The sequence below is a fragment of the Acanthaster planci genome, linkage group LG10, assembly GCF_054643075.1.
Source record: "Acanthaster planci isolate LZ-2023a linkage group LG10, COTS_SCS, whole genome shotgun sequence".
Taxonomy (NCBI): Eukaryota; Metazoa; Echinodermata; class Asteroidea; order Valvatida; family Acanthasteridae; genus Acanthaster; species Acanthaster planci.
This window is the reverse complement of record NC_141786.1, coordinates 9,072,833-9,096,702: the sequence shown is the minus strand read 5'-3', so window position 1 is coordinate 9,096,702 and position 23,870 is coordinate 9,072,833. Positions and strand designations below refer to the sequence as shown.

General features: G+C 42.7%; 1 protein-coding gene across 1 annotated transcript; it reads left to right on the top strand.

Annotated features, from left to right (window-relative positions):
• The first annotated feature begins 2,037 nt into the window (after nucleotides 1–2,037).
• LOC110985005 (neurotrimin-like) lies at nucleotides 2,038–23,581 on the top strand. The gene is made up of 11 exons (XM_087142008.1): nucleotides 2,038–3,455; nucleotides 6,736–6,894; nucleotides 8,732–8,866; nucleotides 11,241–11,417; nucleotides 12,412–12,714; nucleotides 14,925–15,099; nucleotides 16,705–16,805; nucleotides 19,023–19,180; nucleotides 19,936–20,134; nucleotides 21,755–21,814; nucleotides 22,528–23,581. The coding sequence occupies exons 1-11, from the start codon at nucleotides 3,395–3,397 to the stop codon at nucleotides 22,638–22,640; spliced, it is 1,641 nt and encodes a 546-aa protein (XP_086998134.1). The 5' UTR covers nucleotides 2,038–3,394; the 3' UTR covers nucleotides 22,641–23,581.
• Nucleotides 23,582–23,870: the final 289 nt, after the last annotated feature.

The window sequence follows — 23,870 nt, the reverse complement described above, 5'->3', positions numbered from 1 at the left end:
CCACAAATCCGGATGGTGGTTTACAAACAGCTTATATTCCCACAGTGAACTGTTTTATGTCTCTCTGTCCGTTTTTCTGGCAATAGAACATTACCGAAAGGTGTGGACGATATTCCGAGCAATTTCGTCATGCGTTACGTTATGAATTGTGGTTTGATTGAAAGACGAATGAATGAGAGTTTGCAGATCAACGCAATGATGTCATCAGATAATGCACTTTTGCAACACTTATTTTATTAAAGTTAATTTGATTGACTCAAAACTAACAGGGAAATCAGTGCTATCAATATCCAAAATGTCGTTAGCGTTTTTTTCCTTACGATTTGTTATTTTCAGCACTGCATTTGGTCAGTATTTTGCACCGTATGCTTCATGTCCGAGGCAAGCGCTCCAGAGAGCGCCCTCTTGTCACAATCTTGTTGTCGTGTGCATTGTTTAAAAGGGGGCGCTACCGTGAATCTTCATCAACGATAATAGATTGTGTTAGCGTTGCAAAGCGCCATCAGCTCCTGAATAAATACTATTATCGAATGGAGCCACTGAAAACAAAACGCTTTCTGGAATAGTAAGCCTGACGCGTTCTACCAAATATACTCAATTTTAAGCTTTAATCCAGCTGGGGAATATCTTGTCAAAAATGCCGATTTTGCACGGGAACCCATCCACAAAATTTACCCAAAAGTAGTAAGCACTGCCCTCTAATCATCACCGATCGAGCTTGGCCCTACCCGTACAAGGCAGTATAAACATAAAATTCACTAAATATTGCAGATTCTTTCCGGGTGTTTTTGTTCCAGTTTGATTTGATGAAGGTGGCGTTGACTGTTTATTTTAATAGGCACAAGTTGCATATCAAAGGAAGTCATTCATTCAGGAATTGTTTTATTAAGTGACATATCGGACAAATACAGATAAAGTGATGAAAACAAAAGTTCTGCATTGTATGAAAACTGATATAAGAATGTATGGGAGAAAAATATCTTGTATGTCCTGCAGTCAGAAACATTTTCTGACAAATTTACAAGACTTTCTAGTCTTACGTTTTTTTAGCATCCTTACCCTAATAAGCCTTTTCCTTGCTATTCAGGGTGGTATACATACGGTTTTTGACTGGGGGTGAAGTAACCTCCGCGTTTCCCGTCCCCTTTTACCTCCTGATGGCGGAATACTCATCTGTTCGTAATTTTTTTTTAAGCAGGCCGTGGTCGCGGGCCTGACCGAGGGACGGGGTTTCCGCTGAGATGTTCCTACAAGTGATCGCTCATCTCCTTGTAGCTCTTCACGAAACGACCGTCACTTCGTGACAAGGCTGACAGTATTGATGGCACGCTGGCCTGAGAATGCACGCCAGCAACGTATGCAACCGAACCGCAAAACGCCAGTTTTTCAAACAATACGCCAGGGAGTCTGCTCACACCGCGTTCTGAATAAAATATGCAAACGATTACAATGTAATATTTAGAGACATGGCAAAGCCTGTACGAGTACAAGTTTGGTATGAATAAAATGACGCCTTTGTGTGAGCCAAGGGTTCCTGCTCTGATAGGTACCGGCTGACAGCGCTGGATTAGAGCGCTAGAATATTCCACTTTAGGGTTAAAGGTATTTATTCGTTGTTTTATTCGCCAATTGGAAAGGGTTATCAATTTAGAAGTATTGTTCTTTTTTCCCTTCCTATCTGAAGAGTGTCAAGGACCCTAGCGTCTGGCCTCAAGCCTAACGAATGCCACGAAAGGCTATTTCAAGATGTTATCAAATTCTAAGACCCCTCAAAATTGCTCCCTCCCTCAAGACTGTTTTGTTCTTCACCCCCACCCCCTCCTGCGGTTTCAGTGGAATAGTCCAACTATGGTCTAAATATGTCGCGTCCGGTGGCAGTTTTCGAGCCGAAGCAAATCCCCAACACTGCTCCCAAAATTTGAACCGATTCTGTTCCTCTGGTGATCACAGAATTAGTGGCGCTTTAACTTCACCTTGTATTTTGGAAATAACCAAAGCTCTTCCGGAATATTCATCGATCTCGTGCAATATTTTGTTTAAAAAGAAAGGGAAATGCAAGAACAAGTCCTACAGGGAATTGATAGGTGCTTCCTTTGCCACGTCACAGTGGTACGTTAAGCCAAAGTCTGGCTGACAAAGTTGGGGTTGAAGGTAGTGTCAAAACAAAATAGTAACGGAGGTTTTGATAATCTGACGCAGTTGTAAAGGGATTGTGTTCTAAATACCGGAGCACTTTCCACTCCATTCCTCAAGGAATGTGCATGTTTAGGCAAATGAATAAAACTTTGGACAGCCATCGGAAAAAAAACTAGATGCTTCTAAACGTGGTCCAAAGCGTTACAGACCTATATTTCCTAGTACACGTCCATTTTCTCATGGAAGTGAGTGGTGCACGATTTATCACAACCAAACGAGCGCACTTTCGTAATTAATTCGTGTTAGGTCTATTTTGACCGCAAAAGAATTTTTTTTAATTCAGATCGCCCTCACAGGGCATTCTAGGGTCAGGGTTGGGTTAAGGGTGGGGCAAAAATATATTTCTTTTTCAATCCCACCAGGAGGAAGTTCAATGTCCAAAATAATGGTACCTTCAATTCCTCAGGCAAGAACAAAAGAAAAACCCCCAAAATTAAAAACAAACAAACACCCCAACAAACAAAAGAAATGAAAAACGGACTTCCTCCCACTATGCGTTGTAGGCGTACAGCGGCAGAGCAGCGACCCAAGGTAGTTGCCGCTGTGTCCGAGGTAGACCTGTCACACTACGCGGGTGTTTTAAACCCATTGCCGCAGATTTCTTGTTTGTGACTTTTAGGGGCCAATAACAATCCTTACGCCATACTACTCTTGGTTTCTGTACAGGAGAACGACTTGAATGTCTGGTGCCCACCTTCACGGCAATATTAAAATGACGAAACTGGAAAGAACTTGTAACCCTCTGTCAGTATGTGTTAAGATTGATTGTCGACGGCGTTGTCCTATGAATTAAATACCGACCCCGGAGGCTGGGAAGCAGGAGTCAGCTGACATGATGGAGAGCATTACAAGGCTACTTAACACCCTGACATCAGCCGTCATATAAGCCGAGGGGGCCGCTCTGGTGACTAGTGAAACCACAGGGCACGGACACGTAAGAAGCAGAAACACCTCTCTCCTCGGGTGATTATTCTTCAATGCGAGAACTTGCCCTGCGGTCTGGTCTGATATCGCCGTGTGTCCAGAGGGTTGCCCATTTCAGCGCCAGACTGCCCCGGGATACGGCGGGCCCGGACGCGGACCGAAATCGACACCCGTGACGGTGCCTTTGATGCTCAGACACTTTGGCTGAGTTCTCTCCGGTCAGCCTTGCGACCCTGATCGGCCTCACTGACACCGTATCCACCCGTCCTTCCGGATGGATCGCCGGGCGAGCTTTGCCGCTGCAGCTGTGGCCATGCTTATGTGTCTCGCCATCGGTGAGTGCATTGCTGAAGTATCACACATTTTAATATGTGTCTAACGTTAATGGGGTGTTGCTGTTGACAATGACTGTAGGCCCACTTGGATCATTTTCATTTGCTCTGTTGAAGACCGGTGCTAATGTTTCAGGCAACTAAAATTTGAAGTGCCATTCTCAATGCATTATACCAACAGTTGTACTGTTCACAAGGTAAATTTACTTGAAGAAAACTCGCTAATCACACACTGTTGTAAAATAACCATTCTCCAATGGATTGGCGTCTCAGACGAAAGCAAAAGATATTAAATGCACGGTAAAAACAAGTGTTAATATTTTTATGCCTTTTAAACGCCTTACCTTATGAACGTGTTCTGGTTTTAATAGTCAGAAGCTGAACATGTTCTGGTATTTATTTAAGCGTGTTGATGTGTAAATACATTTAGACACAATGACACATTTGGTGTTAATTACGAGACCACAATAGCAATCGATTTGAGTTTTTTTGTGCATTTGCTTCTTCCAGCTTCGAAGGCGTATGGCGCTATATCGAGACGTGTCTAAGCAACATGGTTCACCAGTTACCAACTTTCTTTTCGAAGCCCACTGTGCAACAAATGAACGATCTTTCGGCCAAAACTGTGTTGTTCCTGTTAATCTGGAACACCATTTTACAGAAACCACGCGGCAAAGTGTTTTGTATATAGAGAGGTTGTCAATTTCAGAACAACAGTGTTATCTCACGCTCGATTGGTTGAAAATTCCTAATGGCAGATTTCCGATTCGTGTGGGCAGTTATCTGCTTATCCTAATGTTAAAACCGGCTCATTTGGGTTGCACGTACTGAGCCAACAAAACACCTTCGGTGGATTTTGAAACAGAATAGAGTTTTTTGTTGGAATCTTTGGTAACTCTAGTCCTTTGCGTACTGATCTTGTGATTCACAGTGAAACCTAGCTTTGCTGCGTTTCTGCGTACTCGGAAGACCTGCCCTCTCTTTATTAGGCCTATGTTTTTTATAATTGTGCAAGTGCTATCCCGTCCCAAGTGGTTAATTGTGAATTTTTGTTTTCTCGTGAACTCTCTTGATTTTCCAACGTCTCAAACTGTAGTGTTTCTTGTCACTTATCCTATCGTGGCTTATCATAATTTCCTGTGACCATCATGCCTGTTTTCCAACGTAGTATGACCATACATTTGCAGATTTCCCTCCTGTGTCTCGTCCAAAACTGATACGGAAAAATAGGACTTGTGTAAAGAGGGAATAATTTTTCATTAGGTGGGCTAAACTACTCTGTTTCAATCCAAAAAAAGGCAAGTCAAACAGGCGCCAGATCCCAAGACGTCTCCTTAGCAGACTGGAATAAAACCAACCCAATAAAGTTTGGTGTATTTTTAAATAGCTCTTTGAACGAGCAAGAATTTTAATAAAACATTAGTTTGCAACAAATAGTCCAACGATTCAATACGTCAATTTTTCCTCATAAGTTGTGAAGCGATCTTTTAGCCGTATGGTAGATGTGAAAAAAAAAAATCTCGGTATGTGGGAAATTGGCGCGAGGCGGGTTTTGCGGGATGCGAGGCAAAAACACAGCAGAGCCGGTTGTGGTGAACATTTGACTGGGAAATGCAAGCTTTTTTGTTATGGTGAGCATTCTATACTCGACAATAACGATTGTCGTGCACGGGAGTTGAAGTCCATAAAACAGAGGTCAAAATTTCGATGAAGCTGGGGAGCGTTGAAAACGTGTTTATCTTTATCATGTGCTAAAACCTACCGACGTGACGGGCTTTCGACCAACAGTAATCGGTATCAACTTTCTGAGGTATTTGTTAATGAGAAATAATTCCCAGTGAAATTAACGGTCTTTCACAATCATACCAGTTTAAAATGTGTAAGTTTGTGCCTTAACCCGAAAATAACAATTCACATCTCCAAAGATACTACATGTTTATCGCCTTGACATTACTATGAAATCTTTCTGGCCGTACAAAAAAAAAATTGTAATATGCATTTCCCATAACGGTTTTTTGAGTAGAAGAATCGTCCAGGAAAATGGTCAATATGCTTATTGGTACGCAACTCCCCAGCTCTGCACGATTTATAAATAATGCATATCATCGTATGCATCTTTAATTTTCTGGGACGTCCTTAACACATGGCGACAAAAAAATAAGTAGATGAAGTCGAGCGATCGAGATAAATCAAATAGATTTTCACACCCTGTAAATCACGTCCGCCAGGTCGCTGAGCCGGGCTCCACAGCATCCCTTGCCCGATGATACGGACGGATAGGCACGGTGCGTCACAACGATGTGCCAAGAGGTGATCAGCGGGCGACGGCGCATGGGAAGATAGATCAAGCTCCCCCGGGCAGGTTTAGTAGGGGAAGACCAGGGGCTTGAAGTTGGCAGGACCTAGTGGGGCAAGGTTGTTCAACCCCCGGTGCTCGATTCCTCCAATCCAGCACGGGCTTGTCTGTGGGGTGGCTTTGCTGTGACACGTCACAAAATAATGGGAATTAGGGCGATACTCAGGAAAGTCATGAAGTGTTAAAAGAATTGGAAAACCAATCCTGATGTGCTTGTTTACTGAACATGTATTCCTTTTCCCAAGGTGCGCTAATTTAGAGGTTAAACACTGGTTTCCCTTATGGCAAGGCCAGGCAGGCATAACACCACAGGTTTAATACTACATAGGCTTATCAACATACGGCATCCCAAAACGCGGATGCAATAACCATCTGGCTAATACTAAACAGACAGAGATTCTGCATTTGGGGAAACATGTACGAACCCCTCCGAAACAGTCTCCGGGAAATAAACATCTGGCTCTTCAACGATTAGGGCAACCACTCGAGCAACTTTCGCTTCGACGCGTACAAATCTTCAAAATCGGGCTATTGTGATATTCGGGACATAAGCCACTACCTTAGCCGGTAAAGCAATTATTATTACTTATCTGTGGTAAGGGATTCCTTCTAAGGGTCCTGAGCACCTTAGCCCGGAAGCTTAAAGAGATCTGTACAGAGGAGACAATGAGAAGCAGTTACAGTTTTAGAGGTGGGAGGAAAACCCCCGAGGAATGTTCTGGGTAAAAACCCACGAAATCCGTAGGGACTGAAAATTCAATCCACATGTGGACCGAGCCTGGATTCGAACCCGAACCGCAGAGGTGGAAGGCGATGAAAGAACCACTACGCCAGCCGGACTCCCCAATTGGTATGAGTGTATTTTTTACACCATGATGTGACGAACATATGTTTGTCCGTTTTCCCCCTTTTGTATGTTTTCGACAGATGCCGATTCAACTAAAATCGTGCTTGGCTCAACAACCTTCACACTAACAGAGCGGGTCCAGAAATGCTTCGAGACGCTTGGACTCAGCAATAGCAACAGCACAAACCTTGGCGGTGATATGCGCAAATGCCTTCGCAAACTCAGTACCACGACCCGTGGTAAGGACTTCGTTAGACCTGGAACTGTGTTCTGTACTCTCTAAAGGCACACGAGTGAAACACTCATTCTCACAAAGAGCGGGTCCCTCGTAAATCCACTCCAAGAGAGTGAAAACTGCTTTTGAATGAACGAAACCACTCCAAAGGTGCGAAAAACACTCTAAAAGAAGAGCCCTTTCAAGGAAAATTGACTCTTTTTCGAGTTGTCCTTCATAATTATGGATCCTTGGACGAGCTGAGAGTTCACTCCTTTGGAGGGGTTTCACTTTGTAGAGCGTTTTTTTCTTTTGTTTTTATTTTTTATTTTCTTTTGGAATGCTTCGTGGTTTTCACGCTTTTGGAGTGGATTCATGAGGTCCTTGGGAGTGGTTTCACTTTTGTGTGTGTGAGTTTGTTTCTGCATTCAATTGGGGACCCTGAACAATTGAGGACAATAAGGTCCCTGATTGACAGAGGGTCCCCGATTGACAACTGTGTACAAAACATACGGGTGGTCTTCTAAAAAAGTTAAAGTACAAACAAAAGAGGAACAATAGGGGGTCCCCAGTTGCAGGCAAATACACACTTTGGTGTGTGTGTGGGTGTGTTCACTTGTTCTTTTTTAAGAACGGGATGATGAAGATTATGTAATGGTTGAAAAGTTTCACTGGTCGTTCAAATGGAATGTACTCGGAGAGTAGCTGGATTTACCACTGGTCTGGGGCACTTTGTGTTCAGGAGTTGACTTCCAAGACTTTGTTTGCAACAATACGTTTGCTATGGTGGCACTTCAAAATAGAAATGTAAGGACCGACCAACAGCTGTGGCTGTCGCATATTCCCTTTCATAAATGTCGAAGTCAAAACAAGTTTTAAAATAATTTTAAAAAGTCATCAATTCCATTCAAATTAGTTAACTTCCCATTCCCCCAAGCACTCCCCTCCATATGTGGATTTTCGCTCGCATAGAGCGTACTGTGCGTGGTGACTCACAGCCAACCACTGCTTTATCTACTGTTCAAACTGGCCGCGTGGCCTGCTCTCGATCAATGAGTCCTCGGAAGTTAGAAGCCCTATTCTACATAGCTGCTTAGCACAGAAATATGCATAGCTCATGGACCTTCTGCTTAGTCAATGTAGGTCACAACCTTATTGTCATACACTCGCGACTGTTTCCGATTTGTTAAAAATATATTTTTGCTTACTGCAGAGAAATATGCTAAGCAGTATTGGTCCTGGACTTAATTTTGTGGAAATACCACACGAGAGATTTTGTTAATCAGCATCATTATGTGCTGGCAAAAAGGGAGCAAAGAACCAACTCAATACCGATGCCCATCATAAGAGAATAACTTAAGGCCTCTTTTCATTTGCGCATGTTTGGTGAGCCTTGTCTCCCTCACTGTCCATTGACATTGTACATAGGGCAAACGGAGGGACCCAAAACGCGCGTAACTTTGGATGGTCCCAGTCGGTTACCTTTATTTTTATTTATTTTGTTAGTTATTTATGTCTTTCGTTCAAGAAACTTGCAAGCTTGCCTCCCCAATGTAGACTGCCATAGGCCTAATCAGTCCAACAGACTGTATTCATGTGTCAGCCATCTTGAATTGAAAGTGAGGTAAAACTTTTTTTTTATTATCGGAAGCTGGGAGTAAAACCAGGAGGCACGAAATACAAATCCATGTCGGTTTTTGTTCAGAGTAATGTTCGCTTTAAGCCGCATAAAAAACAAATGAGGTTTGTAACTCAAAATAATCTAGCATTACCCCATTTACCAGATAACCTTGAACTAGAAGGATTCAGGGAACAAGGTAAAAATTTCTTTCACGTAAATAAGGTCTATTTTTTTTGCTAAGCTCCCAACGAGACTTACTTCATCAACGCGGCCAGGGAATCTCTCGTAGCTGAGGAAGGAAGCACGGCCGTGCTACGCTGCGAGATCGTCAACCTGGGCAGGAAACGCGTCTTTTGGTGGCGTGGACAGACTACACGTAAGTAGAGATTACTGTAGATGCTTACATAATGTTCTCATTTATCGAATCAGTATAACACCGTGTAGGGAAAAGATATGCTGGGTTGTTTTGCACACCCCCCCTCCCGAGACAATGTTTATCGCGAGTTTCAAGTTGTATAAGTGGTTTGTTTACGAATGGTTAGTCGCACTTTCAGGTTTTAACAACGCGCACGTTCAGGTTGAGACGTACATCACCTGGCTTCACCTTTACAGCTCGTATGAGCCGAACGACTCGTGATCCCTGCGTACCTTGGTTAGGGCATATGCTCACCTTTCAGACTCCACAGTGTGCGGGTTAAAACGCATATGGTTACAATGTCATGTGTACCATCTACAAGGCATTTGCCTTGACACCCGTACGTGAATCAGGCGAGAGAGGGAGCATATATCACTGTATGCACACGGTGCAGGAGTCTTCATGTTCGACGTCAGGCATCCACACAGCTACCATATTTCATGACGAGTACAGTGTGATTTAAGTACGTTTTTCCCCTTGAGGTAAACTATATAGGTAGATTTCCTACTGTATTCGTTCGGGGAATGTAACCCAGTTTCACATATCCATGCAGTGAGAAACAGCAGTTCCCGGACAACGTGTGCGTGTAAAGCCAGCCTGTTCACAAGCGTACAGCGTGCACCCCCGAGCGGTTTTTTTAACACATGTGAACACCCGTGCTGTGACTGCAATCAAACTTTCCAGGGGCAGGGCCCTTGGGACCTCGGTCTGGTGTAGAAACACCCTGGTTATAAGTTTTGCCATAGTCTTAAATAATGTGAGTGTCATTCTGCCCTTATTCGAAGTGAAGCTAAGCCAATGCAAGGCAGATAGAAAGATGAGAGGTGTGCTAACATGCCCCTGTTATAGTTACGCCATTCCGTCTGTTGTAGACTCGCTGATTATTATTTCAGAACGTCAAATTCTCCCTCTTTTTTAACAGCATTTCTTAATTTAGTTGCTGTTGTTGTTTCTTTCTACGGCGAATGATTTGATGGCTGAACTTTGACAGCGTATTTCGGTATTTCCCATAAAACATTTTGTCGTTCTCAGTTTCTGACAAATTTTTCAGAGTAGTGACCGTATTGAGACTAAAAAACAGATCCTTGCCAAATCTACCCCCCAGAGAATTCAAGGAGACACAGCCGGTGACACCAGACGACCAGGCTTTTTTTTTTTACGTGTCCGTACTGCGTTTGAAACCACCCGCACGACGGTTACACCACTGCGGGCTGGCAGGCGCTATCTGGGTAAAAGCAGTTCATTAGGTCCCTAATATCCTGAGTTTCAAACCTGGTTTGAAGTTGTTGGCAATGGCGGCTTTCCAAACGCGGGCTGGGATGAAAGTCCACTCTGGAACTGTACACAATTGAGAGCAAATGTATGGTAGCTTTTTTGTGGGATTTGCATTGAATTTGGTGTAGAACCCTATAGTTTGTTTTTTTCAAATTAAATGTATCTTTCCATATCGAAATACTGGTATATTACGAGTTGATTCACATAAAATGATTAACCTTCTATCTCCAGGCTGACAACCAACCAAAATGAGGGTGATTTTGGTGTTTGACAACTGTCTAGACACTTATGTTTAGTTACTGGGACGTAGTCTTCAGTTTCAATGGAAAGATCTCATCAAAATGTAGTTATAATTTACTCGACTCACATGGCAAATTTCTCCAAGGCTCACCCTAGTTATTACGTGGTGACAACTGAACAGGGCAGAGGACCGATGGATTGTTACCATCAGAGACATGCTTCATGTAAGACGAGATGCACTGGCACTTCTGGTCAATAGAGCATAATTATAAGGACAGTGTACAACCGTACTATCAATCCTTCAAACTCGCCCAATTGCGTTGTTTAAAGATAGGCTATATTGGCCACTTCTATTGTCCAAATAAACTATTTAACATGAAAAGCAAGTACAGAGGGAAATCCATACCCAAAGAAATGTACAAGAAGCGTGTGGTACCTGAATTGTACACAAATGTATGGAAAAAAAGGTGTAGTGCCTCTATTGTATACGCAAAAGTGTGGAAAACTCCTGTTCCGCCTATAATGACATCAAGCTTACAGGTGCTTCCAATCTTCGTTATTATTCACCGGTATTTACTGCTACAAAGGAGTTGAAAAGTCATCTTAATTAACAAGTAAATAAAGCCGTGCTTCATTTATTCGAGTAATAAAACATAACTGTTTCCTTAATAAATAACTGCGGCGCTAAAACTGCAGAAGCACACAGTGGGCTTCTGGTATCAGAATAAGGGCCACGGTAGCTTGTAAAGGACATCATTAAATTTCCCATTTTGGGCTGTCGTTCAGTTAATGTAAACATCTCGTTTGTTTGGTTCAACAGTGCTGAGCAGCTTGTACACGTTGTACGCCGACGACCGCCGTGTCAAGATCGAAGCCTTCAACTCCACGTTCAACATTCGAATCACCCGAGTGAGGAAGTCGGACGCAGGGAAGTACAAATGCCAGGTTCTGGCCAGGAGGTTCAAGTTAGAGCGGATTGTGGAGCTGGAGGTGCCGAGTGAGTGTTATACCAGTTGTTGGTTTTACTGTTTTTGCTGTTGTAATTATTGTTGTCCATGCTGTTGTTTGTTGTCGTCGTCGTTGTCGTCGTCGTCTTATAGGCTACTGCCGGTGCTGTCAGTATAACTTCCTAACAAAAAAGCACCCCCCCAAAAAAACAGTTCTCAGTCTCTGGTCAGACCAAGGTTCCAGATTTGATGAAGTGCTTTTTTTTGGGGGGGTAGCTTTTAAGACGGGCAACGGACACAGAAATGAGCCTGAGCATATTTGATCAAAGTGCAAAGGCTAGAAGTAGCGCGTCGCACCTCTTGCCGCCATTGTTGTTGATCAGCTGGCTGCAACTACCTACCCATGGTCTACTGTTTGTGTTCGACATCAACATTACGCAGTCGTAACTGAAATATCACCGGGTACGAACTACCCACGAATTAGTCTGGTTCCTTGGACAAATTCCCCTTCTGAAATGTGGAATTGGAATCAGCCTACTCGTGAACGTTTAGATGGTGTGGAAATACAGCGCTCTGTTTTGAAAATGTTGAGAAAAAGAAAGAGAAAGAAATAAAAACAAAAGGACGCGTGCATTCAAAATCGACACGCGTGCTGACCAGAGACCATTTTTTTATTTTTTTTGGCCTAGCCTTGATACCACGTTCATACCGTTTTCAACGTCTATGTATCTCATCGTTCAATAAACTTCTTCGTTATTTTTATTTGTTTCAGCGTTGTTATCTCAGTTTAAATTCATTCAACTCTTATATTAAACTATTCGACCATAATTCATTGTTGCTGTTTCCTTACTGTTGTTTCGTCTGATTCGAATACTTCCCAGAAAGACATTCAGGATCAGAACTTTGAGAAAAAAAGGTTGAGACTGTATTTCTGGGGTCTGAAATTTAAATCCTCCTCTTATCGCTGTTTTACCAGAATATACCCATAATTAATCAAAATAATTAAACAACTGAAGTCCACGATATTATCCTTACTTGGGTCAGGTTTACCAAGCATAGTATCGCTTGAGCCCACCACGCCGCCCTTCTTCGACCAATCAGACCGCGACCGGAGGTATTTCAATCGCACCACGGACGCCATCTTATACTGCAACGCCAGCGGGTTCCCCGACCCCACCGTGACATGGGAGAAAGTCGGATATTATCCCCCGATGGGGGGATTGCCGCAAGTGTGGGGGGACACCGTGCTGCTGAGTAATATCGACGAGCAGGACGCCGGGGTATATAACTGCACAGCCTCCAATGGGGTTGGAACCATCGAGCGATCCATCGAAGTGGTGGTGCAGTGTAAGTCTGCAGCCCTTAGGCCTACGCAATGTTAAGTCCACCTGTAGTCAGACAGCAACACTTTGACACTAGAGGGGGCAGTGAACTGTGCCATTAATCCTCTCTATTTAGTGCGAACATTATTTAGTAAGTTGTTTCTGGTCTGTCGTCGTCACTGGGCACAGGGTATGGCACTGTATTAATTAAATAACATTCAGTTTGTAACAATATAATTTTGTGTCTTGTATCTGACGTAGGTTTCTATTAAAAAAAGTTCCCTCCATGTACAATCCCTAATGTACAACTCATGGTGTCAATAAAATGGGTAAAAAGGAACCCCCTGCCTTTTTATCGGATACCCACTCTACAGGGAACAGTAGGCTTTGTTTGAATCGGCGCAGTACTTGAACAAGCTAAAAACGAGAAAAAAAACCAAAAAGCAAAAAAAAAAAACTTACGAAATCACATAGTGTTATGGGACAGGATGCATTTGTGTGCATTTCCTGTGACAACAAAGTTAGAATTGCAATTTTAGTTCTGTCCCTTAAGTCACTATGATGCCTCAGAAAATTTCAAAAGTGATTACCGGTATCCTACCAAGCAGCATCACATAGGTTAATTTTTTTTTAGCAATCAAATTGAATAGGAGTTAAATGTAATCTTTGATCTGTATGATTTTGTGTGTCACTGAAACGGAAAAGAATGATGTATTCTCTAATGAAAATCTGAAAATGATTTGTAAACCTCACTCTAACTGAGTGGACGTATTTTTTAGTGTTATACAGAACCGTATATTTTGTCGTCCGAGTAGAATTATTGAGTTCGTTAAAATGTTGGCGCCCCACATGCCAGCCATTTCATTTTGGTGAAGCAGGTCAAACTAATAAGGTGTCTGCTAACTTTCGTCGCCCAAGTAGCACTGTCCTTCTGATATTCGTCCGCCAGTTCATTATCGCATGTGGTTTCCCTTTGACGTCATCAGCATAGGTCTTTATGGCTTCGAGGATGTCATCCGTGTGCAGAGCTAGACAAGGCGTCGTATAAACAAAATTTAGTACTTATCAGGGCTTCGAGACGCAGTGAACGGCCTCATCAGATTGTAACGAATTATGACGCAAGGAATGATTATTAATGTCGAACCATCAACGATATAGACTAAGAGTTGACCCATTACCACGGCTTACGGTGAATAATGTTTCCTTCAACGCTGTCCTTGTCGGGTGATGTGATAGCCCAACAAGTAACTAGCACCGGCCAACAACGCCTCCAGCCCAGGCAGTTTTGACACCTCTGTCCCCAGGGCGAGAATTGCAAATTGTGATGACTTTACGGACGGAATGCAGGGAAAGTAGGTCTTCGGTACAACACCCATAAATGACTTTAAGCAGCCAGTGATGTATGAAAAACATCGATTTTTTTTAAACGTGCAAACGCTCTCTGCTTGTCGAAGATAAATAATGGTCACCACATAGCTAAACTAAAAACTTACCTCCCACCTGAAAGCGTGGACCTCCCACCTGAAAGCGTGGGTCCTTACAATAGAGCCTGAAGGTTGACCCCTGATGGCGCACTTCGGAAACCTTGGATAAGAAAAATAACGTGCAAAGATTTTAGAATTTGTAATATTTTTTTTCGTTCAGTTACTTCTTAAAAAATGCGACTCAGAAAAGGGGCTTTGGAAAATATTTGCTAGTATATCGATTTATAGAAACTGAAAAATCACTTGACCTAAACGAGAAACATCCTGCAAAAATTGACCCATTACTTCCGAAAATCTAAAACACATGAAGAACAGTGCAATGAGGCAGTCTTGTACGCAAATGAACATTTACGGTTTACAAATTTATGGTAGTCCGTCGGTAAAGCCGAAGTAAAAACAGATCAAAATATTTTATACTGTGTTTCATGGGGTTTCAGCTAGGAATTATTCTTCCAAAAAATATCGAACGTGATTGGACGGCCCAATGTAAAATCCCTATAGGAGGACGGCGCGAGGGTTCCGGAAGCTCGCTGCGTGACCTTTTACCTTCAGGCCCTACTACAAAAAGTCCTATGTGGACACGTGTTCAGGTTATCAACTTCGTTGAGTCTACTCCAAACATCTAGGCACATATATGTACACTGCATTATAGTGTCCTGTATACAGAATATAATACATTTGTTCACGGAGTCGGGGATCAAGATCACTTTGATTTAATCAAAAACGGTGTATGATTCTCACCGCTTTACAGACTTGCCCGTAGTGCGTTCACCCGCCACCAGCATCCGAGCGGGTCGCGGCCAGTACGTGAGCTTGGATTGTGAGGTCAGTGCCGTGCCCTCTGCTGAGATAATGTGGCGAAGGGACAACGTGACCATCCAGACTGCGGGCCAGGGGTTGGTCCGCGACGGAAAGCAGTACACCACGTAAGTGCCTGTCCGTTCGTTCGTCGCTCTGTTTCATTTTATTCCATTTTTTCGCAATGGAATTTTCAACTTGAAAACAATTGCCAATCTAATAAGTACACTTATATATTAAAAATCACGTAACTAGCTAAATCAGTGAGCTTACATCAGATTAATTTCACGGATTTATGCAGGCTTTAAATCTAGGCTGTGTTAAGAAGACGTTTCCGAGGAAATTCGCAACAACGCAAAATAAATAAAAATCAGAAATAAAAATTCAGAAATAGCTGAATGCATCCTGCTTTGTGTTGCAGAAACAATTAAAAACAATCAGCAAAAAAAAATAGCATAAGAAGACAAAACTAAGTGAACACAATTATAAACAAAACAAACAAACAAAACAAAAGCCCCCCCTAAAAAGAATCGGATTCTTAAAGCTTTAATCTCCATCTTCCACCTAATTTTATTCTAGTACAATTATTATTAGATGGCCTACGAGACTGGCGCCATGAGTCTGCTAACATGTGTGTGCGTGTGAGTGCATGTTTTGTCCTCAGTTTAGAAACGATTACTTTCTTTAATACCCTACACTGCCACACGGTCGCAACGCACCGTGACGATACACATTTCGTTCCCCTCCATAACTCCCAAGATGTTAATCACCCAGGCGGCACAGAAACGTCGTCTCATCGTACAGAATGTTATAGGGCCGGCTGGGCGTCAGGCGGTAACAGAAACCGTCTCATGTGCTGACATCCAACCCCGACGTTACAAACCTGATGAGGGTAGTGGTGATTGTAAGGTGCGTCCCGTATGCCAACTCATCCGTAAGCGGTGATCATCTCTGCTCGAGCATTGGAGGCTGATTATGATGGGTGGTGACGATTTACGTGAATGGAGCTTGTGCCCTGTATCGGGGGTACCTCAGCAACGATGACTTTTAGCTTATGACTTGTGACCTGCCGCGATGGCACAACTTCTTGAGGCCAAAAAGGGGGTAATGGAGATTACATTTACTACGAGGAAAAGCCAACACAGTGGGTGCTCCAGCAGGGAGTGTGGGTGTGTGTGTTTTTTTTGGGGGGGGTGGGAACTGTCTATGTTTTGGTCATTGTCTGTTTTAGATGAAACTGCCAATGTGGTGAGGATTCTCCATGGATAAATTAATGAGAATCATTTTGTTTCCAATCAGTGTTTCCCGTCATCCCAGAAGAGAAATCTGACTCTGAGCCACCACTGAAGCTCAGCGCATCCCTTCACAGCATGGTTTATGACACTGTAAACTAGTGTTGTACCAGATATATAGGCCAACTCAACGATTACCAGATAGGATTCGATGGATAAGTCAGAGTTGTTGTCAACCCATTTCCATTTTTCTTTATGGCGTGCAAAGTTAAGATTTAATTCCGGAATATCTCAGTCTATTCCTAGACGAGCCAGGTTCCTCACAGAGATATCTTTATTCCTAATAAAGATATCTCTGCTAATTAAGAATAGACATATCTGTATACGCGGATTAAATGCTAACTTCGCACGCCATATTTCTTTAACACATTGCAAACGCTCTCTTTGGGCGTCTCATACCATTCCCTCCATGGTTCAAGTAATATCCTTTCAAATACACAGGTATATATTGGTGAGCGTCGACCCTGACGAAGATTATGGAGTGTACAGATGCACAGCATCTAACATGATGGGGGCCTCCTTTGTGTCCATAGAGTTACACGGTAAGATGATCAATATTGTACTTTTGACCACACAAGCTCGCTATAAGCACAAAATTGCCTTCCACCGTCAGTTAAAGTGGCGACGGCACCTTGTATTTCTGAACAAAACTTTCTGCTTATCAGCTGCATGGAATCGGCTTTGTTGCCATGTCACACACACAACTGGCAATCAGATGGCCAAAGCTTCTGACATTGCATCAAGCAACATGTTTCTTGCGTACTCTCTAACAATGTAATGCGAGAGATGGTTTCCAAAAACTCATCATATCAAATTTAAAAAAATTATGATTAAGAAATATGAAAGACTAAAACAATATGCCAGTTGCATCTGAAGCTATTTTTTGGGGGGTTAATTTTATGCTTTATAAACTGTATTATCCTTCTAAATTTATTCGAGACAACTAAGGGAGAGATTCTGAAAGGTACCGAAGACGCACTTATTTAACTTTAAGAAACAACTGTTGTTTCCGTAACAGTAGAATACCCATCAAACTTGGCCTAATTACACCTTGAACGATATTTGAAAAGAATCGAATTTGGGGGTTGATTTGAATTCTGTCCGTTGGTGATAATGACCAAATTGTCTCACAATATTTCAAGTTCAAGACTTCATTCAGACACGTTCATTAAACGGCAAATGTTCTGGAAATGAAAAATGAGACGTAATATAAACCACACCAGTTACATGACCTATCCAGGGAAACCAGTACCGGTATGATACGTGTACAGTACAACCGTTGTAACTTGGCCTGCATGCATCATATCTAACCTAAGGTGCCAGGGAGTGCAAAACATTTGGGGGGGGGGTTCAGTCTCATCCTTCAGCCGAGAGGTGCGTTAGACAAGTGAGGCAGGTGGTCAGCATGTCCAGGGGGCTAAACCTGACAGTTTGGACAGTCAACCGTGTCTTTGAATTTTAAATTAAATAGGGAGAACTTGCTGGGCGTTGTGTGAAAGTTCTTATGAATGCGCAGATTCCATTAGATGAATGTGATAAATATAATTATCCTGACATGAAGTTCCTCGTTAAACTGCGGGAATTACACGAATCGTTTTGTCGTAATCACAAATTTATGCTGAATGGCTCGTTCACTGACGTTTCTGTCTCCCATTAGCAGTCGTCAAAGTAGCAAAATGTATTTTCCAAAGTACCTGCACACCAGGCCGTTTTTCTTTGTACATTTTGTTATCTCGCAAGGAGAGAAAGATCGCCTTCAAAACAGCTTTTATAAAGGGCAAATCATTCAGGTGCTAAAAGGAATTTTATTGGCCAGTGTCAGGTGAACTAGCTTCACTGATCTTGATTGTGACTGGTCGATATTAGTTCATTAATGCATGGTCGTGGCTCAAGGCTTCGTGAGAGATTGAGATTGTACGAATACAAATATATTTAAACTATTCTTGTAACGGCACTACTATACGTTACTAACCTACACTGGATCATGTCTAACAAATCTACAGTTATAGTAGATTCGTATCGCAGGGAGGGTATCCTCATGTCCACCCTCGTCTCGATTATTGACTGCCGTGACACTAATTTGACTAGACCTCGTAATAGCTACAGTTACCAAATTAAGAGATACCGGGAACGCCCACACTCCGGCCTTATTATGTACGTTTGCCCTTCTCCAAAGAAAATGACATAGGTTGTTATCCCTTGGGTTTTCAAGATCAACGCTTTGTAAAGCATAATGTTCAACAATGATTTAAATTTTCTCTTCGCCTTTCAATAAGGAAGTAATTTGATGTATTTTGGCTGCTTTTCTGTGTCTAGGTTTTGAAAACTCTTTTTTATAAGGTTGGATTGCAGCTTATTAATTGAACTGACACAAACTCAGGCACATCTTCTAGTTGTTCCAAGATCATACCGGCCCTGAGGTGAGAGATCTGTCAGAATCGCTTTTCATTGAGGACATATACAGAGCTTTGTCCAGTGATGTCACGATCGTGCTGGACCTCTGATGTGTTGTGATGGTAATCTACTTATTCTAGATAACCTGGTCAAGCATACAGCGTTCGCACGTACTTTTGCACGTGTTGAAGCTGCCCGTAGGAATATATACTATCGGCGTGGCCAAGGCGGTCCACACGTGGTGGTATTGTTTACATTTAGCCACGTGGGTGAAAAGGGTCTATATAATCTTGCTTGAATTTACACAGTTGCAGTCTGAATCTTGACTGGAGCTTCATTTGAAGCATTTATTTTAATTCGTGCAGGGCGCCCATTACCACCAAGGGTGACAAGCGCACCGAAGTCGACGAGACGCCACGCCTATTCCTTATCATGGCAGCCAGGAATGCCTCCCGACGAGTGGCGCCCTCAAGAGATTCTCGTCAGCAGCTACGTCATACAGTTTCGCGGCTGGTGGATACAAGTAAGTAATTATCCGCGGACCCCAGTTAGGCCTAATATCACTGGCTACCGTTGGGCGATCACCTGTGTTGGATATTTCGCCGTACTCCGTTCTTTCATTATTGATGTAGATTTTTGCATAAACAGCCCGATTAATCAGGGCCACGTTTTGACCAAAAGGGTGTCCCCAAAGCTGCATTCCACAATCGGCAATTACCTTTTCCGACAGCTCCCTTTCCGTGGGCTATCTGCCGTCAGCTCCACTGGCATGCCTCCCCCTGCTATCATAAAGCTTCAGCACTTTTTGTTAGATAGCGCATTGCACACTGAACATTTATAAAACGGCGTGTTAAAATTAAGTCCCGTACCTGAGTATCTGTCAGCTTGGACTCAAGTGCTGAATCTCAGTGCGATGTCAGCACTTTTAATCAACTTTTAAAACACTGCGGACCGCCTGCTGTAAATTGGGCATGTTTTTCCCCAAGACAGGTCGGCCCAAAATGTTAACTTTTCCATTGTTAGTCTCTGTGTACATTGCACGTGGTCCAACTTGCGTGAAAGCGTGATAAGATTGGATGGAATCGAATCGAATCTTCGCGATGTACTTACAAACAATGCCTTTACGTGCCTGCCAAAATGCAAACAGGTTGGTAATAATTAAGACAGTCAAAGTCGCAGGGGTGAGAGCCGCATCGACTGAACATGACAACAAAAGGCTCTTTTTGAAAGGGGTTACAAATTTTTTTTAATGAAATTGCTTCTATATGATGTTTGCAGAAAACTGGCGCATTACAAAGAGTAGTTTACACGCACCAGAACCCATTGAGGGAGGTGATACCAGCGGTCGATAGACAGCAAGAGTACAACTACGTCATACGCGATCTGAGACCCAATACAACATACCAGATGACAATCTATGGTCGCAATCAGTACGGCAAGGGGGAACCAACGGCGTTCACATTCTACACGGCAAACGGTAAGCAGATAACTGTGATACAAGGTCCATGTGAGCCCTGAGATGGACCAAAAGAGGGCGCATTTTTCGTAGCAACGGAGGCTCCTTTGATCAGAACTGAACTTCGCTGGTTCACGAACAACCAGGAAATGCAAGCGTTATGGTCGCATCGCTGAAAATCTAAAACAAAATGAACACTCCTGAACTGCGTGGCCCTTTCCAACCAATTAGGGGGTGCTTCTGCTCAAGGCGGTTTCGTTGAGTTTTCCGCTAGAACATTTCTATGAAGACATGTACACAAGACATTAGGGTAAAATACTCTTTGTGAACGACACGACGTGCATCGTAAGCTTTGGGTTTGTTTTGGCACACCTCGGTGAGACTGTACTTCTGTGTACTGAATACAGACGAAGAAAGGCTTATGCATCTACTCCACATTTTGAATGAAAATAGTTTTTCTCTGTACATGTATCAGTAACGAGATGCATCAGTTCGTATGCAAATAAACCAGTGGCCATTCAAGGCCGAAAGTGCCTACACACCACCACTCGTGGTTGACCCCTTAATTGGTACGTGTAAGGGGTGTGTGCTTGAGTCGATTGGCGCTGGTGAACACAGCTGTCCTCTTTTGTAATTGTATGGGGGGTGTAAGACAAGCGAATGTGTTTGCTACCATCAAATGTCTCCACAGTCTCGCCTAAGGCAGTGCTGTGCTGCCAAACGGCACAACCTTCGTTACCAATTACCATCCCACGAAAGACCAATCTTGATACAGACAAAACAAAATCAGTGTGAAACTAATTTGTAATAACGAATTGGTACTTCGTTTTTAGATTTACTAATTCGTTAAATCGAAATACTGCTCTGTTATTACGAATTACTAATCCGTTATAACAAATTGCTAATTTGTTATCACGAATTCATAATAACGAGTTATTAATATGTAATAAAGAAAAAGTCTCCCACACGTTTTTTTTTTTTGTCTGTGGCGCAATGGGACTTTCGTACCATCCAGCAATGCTTTACTGCTCTACATTTGGGAGAGTCTGCTAGCTTTTCCCCAGACATGTCCCCTGACTGTTTTAAGGCAGTTGGTGAGGACGGTGTTTCCTTTGTAATAGAAACTTATCGGAGACCTAAACAAGTGTGGCCAATAACAAGACCCTAAAAACATGGCAGTGCAACGTGCCAATAAGTGTGCAAAACATGATAGAAGAACAGGGTAGTGATGCTTACGAGATAAAAGGGTGAACTAATGACTTGTCTTTTGCGTGACTCATAAAGGCTTTGATTGTATAATGGTTTTTATTAGCGCAATCGAATCACGTGATTATTTCGTGACACAGCATTAAAACCTAATACCACGTTACCACGTTTGTAAGAAAAACAGTTACGTGACTTTGATGCGACTTTTACGTATGTCCAATGGGGTCTTCATATTGGTACAAATAAACAAAAATAATAAAAATAGATTAATTACCAAATGTACAACCGAAGAAAACAAATAGTACCAGTGGCTAACAAGCGCTTTGCGCATGGAAAAAATCCCTGTACATGTAGGAACATTTTACGATGATGACCTTGAACAATTTCAAGGGGCAATGCACTCAGCGGTTTGCCTTAACCTTTTTCCCGTTACAGAAAACGCCCCGTCTACGCCGAAATTGGCGACAGCGAATGGAAGAGCAACCTACGAACAAAGTAAGCTGTGACCAAACTCCCTGCCTTTATTGATAAAGTAGTCGCAACCAAAAGGCAGTGCAAACTGCGACAACCCTTGAAATTTGACATCAAGGGCAACCGTTCTTTATACCTGTTCCCCTCAGATTCAAACGGCACGGGTGTGGGGTGAAAATTCAATTTAATTGGCCTCCGTAACCTAAGAGCTCTGGGTGCAAGGTATTGGAATTAAGCTGGAAAATGGGTTGCATGGCGCTGTGCAGAAAGAACTCTTTGATCAAAGGCTTCATGGGTTTCAAATGAAAGACTTTCTAGACAATTGACAAAAGTTGCCCCAGCTACGTTGAAAAACAGTGTCTGTTTCCAACTTCTTAAACTACAAAACAGAGCGTGAAGGGGAACTGTAGTTGGTTAGAGGTGGATAGTTACACTCGAAAACTGCTGGGTCAGATTGGGGCAGACCTGGTAGAGAAAAGAACTTCGTTATAGTTGGAAAATACATGTTATTCATTTTGACCTGGAACAATAATGCTCCCTTTTCCCCAGAAAGAGTCACACAAGTATGGTTTTCGATTTAAGGTGGACGTAGTCCTGATTTATTAATATTATTTTTTTCAAGTTATAAATTATGTGCCCGAAGTATAGTGAATTGGCCGAAACGTAGCCCCTTTTTTACGATCTGTACTTTCCATCAGGCTAACAATTAAAGGGAAACAATGGTTCTTGTTTAACAGAGGTAACTCCTAGAGGCTTGCAGTCCGGGGCTGCAGCAACACTGAAGCCGTCAGCCGGTCTGGTCGATCTGGTTGTCTTCGCTGCCGTCGTTGTTGGAAAAACATCCTCATGAAGTTCACTTCGTTTCCTCGTATATGCACTTGCAATCGGAAAGACCGGGGGTCGCGGACTGCCCCACGTTGTACAGGGTTGGGTTTGACTGCCGGAGACGGGGATGTTCGCAGTGACGGAATGGATCATGCGAAGCGCCATCACGAAAATCGGCACATGAAACAAAAATCGAATCCGAGAGGCACAAAATGTTATTCCATTCTGTATAGTCGAATCAATTTCATTTACTGCCAGAATTCGTGTTCATTTAGTCGCTCGTTCGATTTTATAACAGCGTTTTATACATGCAGTATCGTTCCTGTTATCATTTTTATCGTTAGCGTCAAAATCAGATCACCAAAATCACTTCGGACACTTTGGTGGTTTCATCTTTTGTCAACTTTACGATATATTGCACCATTGACACCTGCCATTGTCTTATATTTTTTGATTTCCCAAACTACACGCCAGTGTTCTCCTCCGTCTACAATTCTGAAATGTAGTCAAGATAGATATATGTCATTTTCATAAAGTACGCATATATATAATAATCAGTGTTCTACAATTGTATATGAAATCGCTGCACATTCTGCTCGTTCAAAGTTATTATGAGAGCAAAAGATGCATAAACATCTTACGCACTATGTATAGTGACCTATAATGTACATGTTTTAAATCGACCAGACGTCTGCGAGCAACATGTCAAGTGTCTGCTCACAGAACCAAACAACTTGTCTTTTGCAAAAGGAGTTGGGACGCATTCCGGGGCGTCTGCACTTTTTCTACTTCTATACAGCCTGCACCCAAATGTAGAAAGACATTGTAAGACTGGATGCAGTAAACGGACACGCCACTCCGATGCTCAAGGGTCAATTAATTAAATCGTAGTAATTTCCCACGTCAATGGTTAAAATGGATAAGGGAGAAAAGACATGAATTAAAAGAGTTTCTGTGTATATTGAACGTGAGTGGTAGTGTACACGAGAATTATTCACTGTTATTATACTTGTAGGTGTCGCAAGTAAGGTGTATATGGGGGGGGTCATCGCCGGCAAACTGACAACCTATCACTGGCGGAAAGGGGTCAACTCTGAGGTATTTCCAAGGACAGTGCGTGGTGATGTTCACCTTCTTCTTTCCTTTTGTTTCCGTCCCTTTGCCTGTTCGTCTTCCTCACTTTCCTCATTTCTCAGCTCCCGCATCCTGCGACACCACTGCTCATAAGCATCTTCACTGTTTCGTACTTGTATTG